The sequence below is a fragment of the Apteryx mantelli genome, chromosome 21 (genome assembly GCF_036417845.1).
Source record: "Apteryx mantelli isolate bAptMan1 chromosome 21, bAptMan1.hap1, whole genome shotgun sequence".
In the NCBI taxonomy this organism is placed as follows: Eukaryota; Metazoa; Chordata; class Aves; order Apterygiformes; family Apterygidae; genus Apteryx; species Apteryx mantelli.
Genome location: NC_089998.1, coordinates 3,522,392 through 3,532,837, shown reverse-complemented (window position 1 = coordinate 3,532,837; position 10,446 = coordinate 3,522,392). Strand labels below are relative to the sequence as shown.

The 10,446-nt window shown below is 44.3% G+C and overlaps 1 protein-coding gene across 1 annotated transcript; it reads left to right on the top strand.

Moving 5' to 3' along the window:
- The first annotated feature begins 1,354 nt into the window (after positions 1 to 1,354).
- CARD9 (caspase recruitment domain family member 9) lies at positions 1,355 to 10,446 on the top strand. The gene is made up of 12 exons (XM_067309168.1): positions 1,355 to 1,544; positions 2,678 to 2,815; positions 3,271 to 3,596; positions 4,048 to 4,227; positions 4,404 to 4,556; positions 5,044 to 5,169; positions 5,286 to 5,477; positions 6,051 to 6,092; positions 6,745 to 6,793; positions 8,094 to 8,161; positions 8,904 to 8,986; positions 9,890 to 10,446. Exons 1-12 carry the CDS (start codon positions 1,361 to 1,363, stop codon positions 9,984 to 9,986), a joined length of 1,638 nt encoding a protein of 545 aa, XP_067165269.1. The 5' UTR covers positions 1,355 to 1,360; the 3' UTR covers positions 9,987 to 10,446.

The window sequence follows — 10,446 nt, the reverse complement described above, 5'->3', positions numbered from 1 at the left end:
ATGTAATGCTGCCGAGTTGCAGTGATAACTCGGGTTTTTTCTCCTCCCTCATCACTCCTGGCTTCCTCTTTTTTTTTTCTTTTTTTTTTCTTCCTCTCGCTGTCTCAGAGTATAGCTGAGTAGCTTCCCCTTTTCTCTTTCTCTTAACTGGTTTTGCTCCTGGAATGATCTTTGATCTAGCCAGAATATAAAGGGAAACTGCAGGAAAGACAAAGGATTTTCTCCAAGACAGGACACAGACGAGTGTTGCTGTATGAGGACAGCGAGACAAGAAGGCTTTTGACTGCACAGGCCCAGGTTGGTCCACGTAAGGCAGAATGGCTTGTATTTACAGAGATAAACTTCTGATTTTACAGCTCTGAGGGAAGGGTGTGTTATTTATCAACAGAGGAAAGCATTTCTACTTGTAATCTGCTGGGGCTGGTTTGCTGTCAGGCAGAGCAAGCTATTTTTTCCATGATAAGTAACAAGTAGTTTTGTGTCAATCCACCCCATTGAATCTATCTGACAACGTAAAGTGTAGCAAGTATTTGCTGAAGATGTTGGGAATTTTTGCCTGTTCAGGAGCAGAGAAACAAGTTTGAGATGACCTTGGAGAGATGCAGTGAGATGTGTCTGTAAAATCCCAGCCCCTGTATAGCTGCTGATAGTCAGAACTGTGGGTTTTTTTCCCCCCCCCAACATACAAAATGAGCAAAAACATGAAAGTTAAGGTTACTGGCAGCCTTCCTGAGCTGCCGGAAACGGCTACTGCAGTCAACTAATGTGCATGCTATGAGCATGGGAATTAACGATTGGGATTTCAGAAGTTACTTCTTATGAAACGGTCTGGCTGACAAAGGGATGAAGAAATAAAAATTATTCTGGTTTCTTATTCTGATAGACAAACTGACTTCAGACAAAGAAGCTTGGGTAAAGAAGCATTGGGTTTTCTGCATTTCTTTTTATCTCTGTGGCTCTCAGCCAAGAAGGAGAAGCTCTTCTGACTGTGATTAACAGAGGGCTCTTGTTGGGAGGCAGGTATGTGGCAACCAGTAACCTCAAGGTGCAGCTACTGCTGGGGAGCACTGCAATAAGCTCCCACCAGATAAATATGCAGAAGCACTCTCCATCAAGGGGAATGCTTACATGGCTTCTCAGTGCATCTGTGTTTCACACTCAGGCATGTGGTATTCGTGAGCATAAAGTGCTGTAGTTGCACGTGCAAAAAAAAAATCTAAAAGACACTTTACCATTCTCGGTGAGTTAACATACTTGGTTTCCCTTCCGGCACCATGCTACTCCAGGAGGATTAAAGTCTGGTTTTGTTTCCTTTTCAAGGAAGGACAACACAGCTTGCTAATATTTGTCACTCACCAACATGTTGGAAGAAGATAATGATGAGATATGTTGGAATAACCTTGAGAACTTCCGTGTGAAGCTGATCTCTGTTATAGATCCTTCCCATATAACACCATATCTTCGCCAGTGCCAGGTGATTAGCCATGATGATGAGGAACAAATTCTTAATGACCCCAGCCTGGTCATGCGCAAACGGAAAGCAGGTGGGTAAAGTGCAACCTTTGACTCCTTAGACAACATGATCTGTCGGGTCTGGGCAGTGGATTGAAATACAAATGCTAATGTACTGGGCCTGAAGGAAACAGTCACTTCTAATTTACTACCTGCCTGTGTTTAAACTGTTGTGGGCAGGGCTGTGCAGCCTCTTTCCCCAGCACATCGTTGCAGGGGAGAGGAGGAATGGAGATGGCTCTATGGATGCATTTCTGAGCTATGTAAGGGTACTGGGAGCATAGAGGATGAGCAGCCTTTTAATGTTCTTGAACTCTAGATTAGCATAAGGGAGTTGCTTTGGTCTGACCTGCTGGGCTATTCTTGTATAATAATCTGGAGGGCGTGGAAATTCCAATATTTCCAAGATTAGTTCAGCATTTATTGTCCCTTGTTCTTATCTTCTGGTGTTTTGAACTCTGGCAAAAAAATGTAAGTGAATTCTTCATGATTGTTTCTGTAGGGTCCTGGCCGTGTTTTAACCAGAGAGAATGATGAAATGCACTATGCTATTAGCACGTTGTTGCATTGTTAACAATTATTGATAAATTACTGAAGGCCATAGGAAAAGATTTATTTTTTCTATTTACAGACTGGGAAACTGCGGAAAACAAAAGAGAAGCACCCTGTGCTTGATTTGGGACAGAGTATTTCTGAACAGAATAGGGAACTGAGTTCAAAGTCTTTTTAGTCCAGACTCTCCTCGGCCTGTCTCTGCTGCCTGTTTAGTCATGTGTGGTGTTCTAGTGATAGTGGCCCGTTTTTTTCCCGTATTCACCTCTGATATTTGGGAGCAGAGTCTTGAGCTGCAGAAACTGTTGTGGTGTATCATTTTAACACACTTTATCCTGCCGAAGGCTACAGAAAATGTAAAGTGGCCTTCTGAAATCTGCTTTCTGCACCTGTTGTAGCAGAAGCTAGACACAAGGGTTAATTTATATCTGTTCCTCCACAGTTACAATTCTCTTGTATAGTTACTTGGCAATTGGCTTAGGATTTGCCTGGGAATTTGATTCCAGAGACTTTAACCTGCATGTGGGGAGAAGATGAAGCAATTTCTTGTTTTCTTAGAAATAGGTAAAGAGATAAACAGATGAACAGAAAAAGCTTGTTGCTATTATTTCAGGTGTTCTTCTGGACATTCTTCAGCGGACAGGACGCAAGGGCTTTGAAGCATTTCTTGAGAGTCTTGAGCTTTATTATCCGCAACTGTATAAGAAGATAACTGGCAAGGACCCCAGCAGGGTTTTCTCTATGATAATAGGTAATGCTCGGGTTATGAAAAACAACTATTCATTTGATGTTGTTTTGCGGCTTAAGGGGGAATTCACCTCCGCTTCTCCCTCTCCCCCGCTCAGGGGAGCAGAGTCGGGAGCGTTCCCTGGCTTGTTCCCTGTGTGTTTGTGAAGGGTCGGCTTAACTGGCAAGAATAGCCCCTGGCAGTATCACAGGCTGGAGCTGGGAGGAGGACCTGGAGGAGGAAGTAGAAAGGATTGTTTCTTCCTTGTGCCTGTTGTTTTGTCAGTGATGTTGTTAACAGGGGAAGAGATGGGAAGGGCAGGGGCAAGACTGCATGGATAGCTTGGTCTTGTGTCCTAAGGGCTTTGCTTGCTTGCGCATGGCCCGAGGGAGCCTGTGATGATCCCCAGCCTCAGGGATAAGTGTGTGTGTGGGGGGAGCAGGCAGGGCAGTGCTGGCTGACGCCTGCCCACCCAACAGACACCGCTGGGGAATCCGGCCTGAGCCAACTCCTGATGAACGAGATCACGAAGCTGCAGAGGGCTGTGCAGGAGGAGCGGCGGAAGGCCAAGGAGCTCACCATGTGGCTGCGCACCAAAGAGGACACGATCAGGGAGATGTGGGTGAGGGACAGCTTGCTCCGCAAGCACCAGGAGCGGGCGCAGAAGATGAAGGAGGAGAGGGACAGCCTGAGCAAAGAGCTGCGGAAGTACAAGGATGAGAACTACAGCCTGGCAATGAGCTATGCCAAGCAAAGTGAGGAGAAGAGCACTGCCCTCATGAAGAACCGGGACCTGCTCCTAGAGGTCATTTACCCTTTTCTCGAGCTTCCCCCTTACACAATTCCTGGAGGCTGTGCTGTGCACCTGACTTAGCTTTGCCCCAGGATGGTCTGAGCCAGTCCAGCATGGGGTACTGTACATGTTCTCTAGCAGGTGGCATCTCTCGCTGGTGCTTAGCTCAGCCCTGTAGGCCCATGTATTACAAGCTGGCTGTGAAGAGTTAGCAAACTTCCCCCCATTCAGGACTGAGCCCTCTTGCCAGGGTGGTAGAGGAGCAGCACGTTGTTATACCTGTTCAGCACACAGACAGGGCTCCAGTCCCCAGGGTACCAAACTTCCCGAGGAGAACAGAGTGGGGTGGGAACTTGCCCCTGTGTTTGCCTGGGGAATGGAGTGAGATTTCTGCCTCAAGAGAACTGCCTTTGCAGGCTAGAATTTTCTCCTTGTTACTGGTTAGCTCTGAACCTTCTTGTAGATTGATCGTTTGAAGCACAGCCTCATGAAGGCTGAAGATGACTGCAAACTGGAGAGGAAGCACACAATGAAACTGAAGCATGCCATAGAGCAGCGCCCAAGCCACGAGGTGATGTGGGAGATCCAGCAGGAGAAGGAGCTGCTTTTGGCCAAGAATCAGGAGCTGGAGAACACTCTCCAGGTTGGTAGGAAATGGTTGGATACGGGCTCCTGAGATGCAGTGAGGGGGCCACAGTGAAGATTGTGTGGGTCAGCTTTGGCCCTGTTCTCTCAAGTCAAATGGAGCATGTAGGACGGTGGGGAGAAAGTTAATATGGAGTTTGCTGGTTGCTTTATGTCCATTTCTTCTTTGTCCAGCAGGTTGCCAGGGAACAGAATTTGGAGAACAACCTCTCCAAGGACACTCTGGAGAATGACTGTAGCCAGGTATTAGAAAAATGCCAGGAGCTGATGAACACCATTTACAGCCTTCGTAAGGAGCTGCGGCAAGCTGAGGTGCTCCAAGACAAAGTATGTGGTGCAGGAAAAATTCCTGCTGGGGGGCAAAGGATAGTAAGAATAGGCAGATGAAGCATCTGCAATAAAACCTGTTATCTTGCCTATGGAGCAGAGGAGCTGCTCAGCAGCAGTCTCTGCTACTCCTACTCTATTGGCCATGGTACAGTTTGAGGAGAAAGGCACGCATTTTAGTATTCTCTCTCTCTGTGGCATTAGCAGTGTTACCTGTTGATGCTGTGTCTGTCAATTAAAAGTCCATGCCTCAGCCTGGAGGAAGATGGGAGCTTATATTATGATTAACTGTTCGGGTACATGTAAATCCATCATGTCAGCAGTCCTCTTAGTCATCTTGACCAGCCTTCTGGTTGGCCTTGCTCCTGGCTGAGCTTTGGCATTGCATGGAGGTCTGGCTGTAGCAATCTCTGGCACAAACAGAAGTGGGGAGAGTGTATCCCCGGCTTGCCCCACACACAGGGTATTTTTGATCTTGTCTAAACAGCATGCAGAGGAAAAAGAGATGCTTGAGCTACAGTGCATGTCTCTGAGGAAGGACTCTCAGATGTACAAGAAGCGGATTGAAGCTGTCTTGCAACAGATGGAGGAAGTGGCTTCAGAAAGAGACCAGGTGATAAAACAATCTTCTTGGAGCTGCTCCTTCCTGCATTGTTGCTTGAAGTGGGCAGATATTGTAATCCTGAATGTACTGTCATGTGACATGCCATATATTGCCCCTTACGCCAGGCACTCCTGACCCGAGAGCAGTTCTATACGCAGTACTCCAAGAACTTGTTTGAGAGGGATGCTTACCGGAAGCAGATTCGGGAGCTGGGGGAACGATGTGATGAAATGCAACTGCAGTTGTTCCAAAAGGAGAGTCAGTTACTGGCTACGGAAGCCAAGCTGAAAAGGTTGCAACTGGAGCTGCCGACACCGGTATTTCTGTGGGAATGTTATGTGTACAAAGGGTTGAAAAGCTGAGCAAAGGCTCAGAATGTGACTCTTTGGAGGCCTTTAGACCTAACATTGTCCAGAACAAGTTTGAATTCAGCAAGCAGTGGCCAGCTGCTTGGGAAGCTATTTGCATGGAAATGCTGACTTTAAAAAGTTGAAAGACATGATGGTTCCTATTGGCTCACTCTGGTTTCAGGCAGGGATAGGCTGGACTGATGCAAGCTGAGGCCTTTTCTGGTTGTGTTTGGAGTGTGTCCAAAGATGATGAGGGGATGCTCAACCACCAAACAGTGAACTCAAAATAGTGACCACGTATGAGCCATTTGGATTAAACTGGAGCAGGTGGGAGGGTGCAAAAGTTTCCGGAACAAAACTGGACATACAGGGGCTTTTAATTACCATGGCATTTTGTGTGCTTTCTGCAAGTGGTCAGACAGTATTGTAGGAGGGAGGAAGTCCCACACTTCTGTTTCTAGCTTTCAGTCTCCTGTATATCCCTTATTGCTACTTCTTTGCTTGTGAGAAATGATTAACTTACTGGCTTTCTTATTTCAGACTTCTGACCTGGATGACACCTCCTCCAGAGATTCCCAGGAAGTAAGTAGGGTGCCTCGCTTACCTTGAACTTCCTTATGGGATGATTTTGGATTCCTCAGTTGTGCTGAGTTTCCCAAATAATAGCAGCTTTCAGTTCATGGCTCAGACTCTTTTCGGTGGCATCAAAAAGTACAGAGGCAGCAAAACAGACCAGTGATAGATTCTCCCAGTGTCCTGAGATGTCTAAGTGCAGGAATGCGGTTATGGCATTTGTCAACAAAATTGACAAAACTGACAAAATGTCAGTTCTAAGCTAACTGGGGGAATTGAATGATTTTGAGTTCTTTCTAATTGTATCTCTTGCGGGAGGACAGGCAAAAATAACTATTGCTATTACCCAAGGGAGATTTGTAGTAAAGACTTTTCACTTAGTGTATAACTTCATCATGGAAGTGATTGTCACATTGTCTGGAGGCCAAAAGTATAAATGAGGCCAAAAGTAACTGGATGTGTTCATGGAGGATAAATCCATGAGTAGTTCCATAACTTCTGATTCAAGAAGTCCCCTATTTTGCTGGCAGCAAGACATACTAGTGAAAGGTTTGTTCTGCACATGTCCTGTTTCTTACACTCCTGCCTATGCATCTGCTCCTAGCTACTGAGACAGGATATGGGGCAGTTCTCATGTTCTTGCTTTGTTTCTGTCCCATAGCTTACTCTTCATGGTCATCTAGATGAAGATACACAGCCGAATAATAAACGTAAGGCTTTTGCTGGGAAAACATGAGGTAGAATTCCTGAGAGGATGGTCCAGTGTTTCAAAAGGATGGGAAAAGACATCCCTGCTTTTCATTTTTAGTGAAGAATAAGTCCCTGTGGTCTAAGTTTCAGAGGTAGTCTGTCTGGGGACTCAGCTTGTGAGAGCTGCTTCTCAGTGGGGTGTGATTGGCACTCTCTGAATTGGGTCTTCTTGAGATGGCTCAGAATAGATACCCACAAATTAAGGCTTCTAGATTCCCAAGGTTTGATTGCCATACCACCATCCTTCTCATTTATAAAAGGAGAACGTTAAGCCTTTTTTTGAGGTGATTTGTCTACTGAATTTTTCCAGGAAGAATCACATGGTACATAGTGAAAAACATCTCCTGGATTTTTTGTTGGGGCATACTTTGTGTTTGTGGCAGAGCTGAGAACAGAATAAATGTCCTTCCACTTCAACTGGACCACATGGCTTTCTCCAAGTTTTTTTCTTTCCCCTCCTCCCTTTAATGTTGCAGGTTATTTTCACAAAAGCAGAACCATGTAATTAACACTGTCATTGGTTCTGTTTTTGTGGCATCCCCAGTGGAAATGATTCAGCGGTGAGGAGGAATTAACAGGCTCCTTTAAGAGCTTGAAATTCTCTTTCAAAACATGTTGAGAAAAGAAGGAAACTAGCACAGTAGAAGAAACTCTTACTGCTCTGATCTTCTGGAAAATCTACTGAGATGGGAGACTTGTTACAAAGGTTAAATGACATTGATCCAAAAGAGTCTTTCATTATTCTAGTCCTACTTGGTTCAAAATCAAGTATCCACAGTACCTGATCACTATATGATGAGTCACACTAAAACATAATCTGATGTTACATATCTCGATAGGCACAACTTAGTTGTGGGGGAACGGGGACAAATTGTGGTTAGAATCATGATTAACATGACTTTTTCTGGTCATCTTTAACATAATTGGCTCTTTAATGATGCTAAGCAGAGGTGCTGCTTTGCAAAGGTTCATTTTGCTCATAGTTAAGCAGAAACTAGAAAGCTGATGTCTCTAAGCCTGATAAAAATCCGTCATCCTAAGCAAGATTTGGGGGTCAAGTAAAACAAGCAGGGACTCCTGTGCATTGATTGCAGGACTGAATCCTGAACATTTTGGGGTTTGGTTTCAGTTCTGCCGTTGACGCTGTGCAGCATTGGGTAGTTGCTATATTATAGCTGTTGCTATTTGACAAACTGGTGGAGGGAGAAGTTACACAAGGATAATTGTAACTAAAGCTGTGATTTTTATTTCTCTTAGAAGATCGCACTGAAGGACAAACCCAGCAATTTAGCACTCAAGAGAGTAGTCCGCCTCCAGAGTCACCCAGTGTAAGAGAATATTTGTGGGCTTTTCTTTATTTTGACTGTAGTTTGTGATCTTTAAAGCTCTTGTTGGTGATTGACTTACCAGGTTTGAGAAACATGGAAGCAGCTACTGCTTTTCCAGGAAAGCAGAGAGTTTCATGCAAAAATTACCCTCCAAAAAGGGTGAGCTCTAAACAGCAGAACACTCATCTGCTGGTTATTTCTCCTCCTGTCCTTGGAAACTTGTTCTAATTACTTTTTGGCCTTTATCGCTGAGTATGAATTTTTTCAGTTTAACAGTCTGCAGTATTACTGTTGGTACAGGAAATAGAATTTCAGATTTACAAATTGAAGAGCACGCAGAATGGTGATACTTAATGGGTGAAACAGGGATGTATTACCATCCTGCGTGCATAATAGCAGACAACCCAGAAATGAACACATTGTACTTCATTTTGCAGGCCCAGGTAGATGTAAGAAGGCAGCAATACACATTGTAGTGCTTTCCTAGATGAGGGTTTTGGCTGTAAACAGTTCTTTGTTGTTTGAAGGCACAGGTTTTTTTTTTCTTTCTTGATTTTAAATGTAAAATAATTCAGGGCACAAAGAAGTGTTACACTGCAGAGACTGGGTACAGTGAACCAGCCTCAATGCCTGTTTAGTGCCTGTAAAGTGCTCTTTACAGAGCAGACTTGCACTACATGATGCTACTGTTGAGTCTGATCTTCATGTGAATCTGGTTCATATTTGTTTGGATTTGTTCCAGTTCAAAGAGTGTGGCTCAGCCAGTGAGGACCTGGCAGGAAAGGAGCGGAGGAGGATGAAGGACTGCTTTGAGCATTACCGAAGGTCTGGTCTTTAGTAAGCAGAACTAATATAGACATATCTGTGTGACTTAACTGAATTTGTTGAATGTATTTCCTCTTTTCTGTCCCTCCCCCGTCCCCAAGCTTGATTCATGGAGGACATAAATTTATTACAGTTCTTATCATCAGAGGCTCACGCTTCTAGCTGAAGTGGTTGAGACTCCTCTGTTTTAGTACCAGCAGTAGCCAAGATGGAAACCATCCCATTTGCACTGAACCTGAACCACGCAGATGGTTCCACAGCATTGTAATATGGGGGCTGCAAAGCACTGTTAGTGTGGAAAATTGGGTAGGTTTCTCTTATGCAAATGAAATCCATCTGACATGCTCCTGGCATCCAAGACCATGCTCCTGGCATCCAAGACCATGCTCCTGTTACTGTGAATGGGAGCAAATTTTCACCCTCGGTCCTCTTCAAATGCTCTTGTTTCAGGGCCCATTTTCCAAATGTCTTAGTGTCTTCCCTGAGTGCTGGCTTCATGGAGATTGAGAGCAGAGAGAGCAGTAAGACCCTTGTAAAACAGAGACCTGAGTTTTCATATTAGCTAGAAATGCTTCTAATGGTACTGTAAACAGCTTTGACTCTTGACAATACTAATTTTATTAAATAAGGAACTTTGTTTAGGATTTCTTGCCTTTTTCAGCTGAACAAAACCCCCAAAATAAGAGTGTCTTCATCAGTTTAGACTAATTGTATTTACTCTATACTTGCTTTCAGTCACAGCTTATGTTGGATGTGTGAGTAAAGGGTCATGTTTGATTAACCCTTAAGTGGCTTGATACTTTTATTGGAGTTTACGGAGGAGGTTCAATATGTAATTCAAATGTCACTTGTTTGTAGGGGGAAAAAAATCTTCTAAAATGAAATGTCTAGTCTTGTTTTCAGAAAAAGGGCAATGCGAAGGGTACCAAAGAACAGACCCCATGAAGCAGACTGGGAAAACACCACTGGCAGCGACAACACGGACACTGAAGGCTCCTAAGAGCAGGACCTGACCTGGAAAGCGGAACATGGAGGCACGCTGGGGGCTGCAATGCACCCGTGTTTATTTTCGTCACTTCACATGGACTGCTTAGATTTTAAAACCATCTAAAAAAGCATCACTTCTAAAAAGTTGGAAGGCTCTAGACTGTTTTGTTTTTAAATCTCCACCACAGCTACCTGCTGCATATCCTCAATGAACTTGACAGTTTTGCATCTCCCATCCAGAACTTTGTTTCTGAATGAGAATAGAGTAATGCAAGAGGCATGCAGCACATAAATAAAAGAAACGAGTTTAAATATTTGAGGACCCAAAGAGTGGGAGAGTTGTGTGCACAGTACTGGTTCTGTTTCAGGGAAAAAAGTCCAGGTATGAGCTATTTTATTTATAAGTTGTCTTGTATTCCAAGCTAGTGCTTTGCACAAGGAAAAGGGGGGGAGGTTAGTGTAGAGAATTTTAA

What these genes read in the sequence shown, in the direction of transcription:
- CARD9 (XM_067309168.1), top strand. Translation starts at nt 1,361, where the DNA reads ATGTTGGAAGAAGATAATGATGAGATATGTTGGAATAACCTTGAGAAC. An exon ending in ACCGGGACCTGCTCCTAGAG is followed by an intron (nt 3,597 to 4,047) that starts GTCATTTACCCT and finishes ACCTTCTTGTAG; the next exon opens with ATTGATCGTTTGAAGCACAG. An exon ending in TGGCTTCAGAAAGAGACCAG is followed by an intron (nt 5,170 to 5,285) that starts GTGATAAAACAA and finishes CCCTTACGCCAG; the next exon opens with GCACTCCTGACCCGAGAGCA.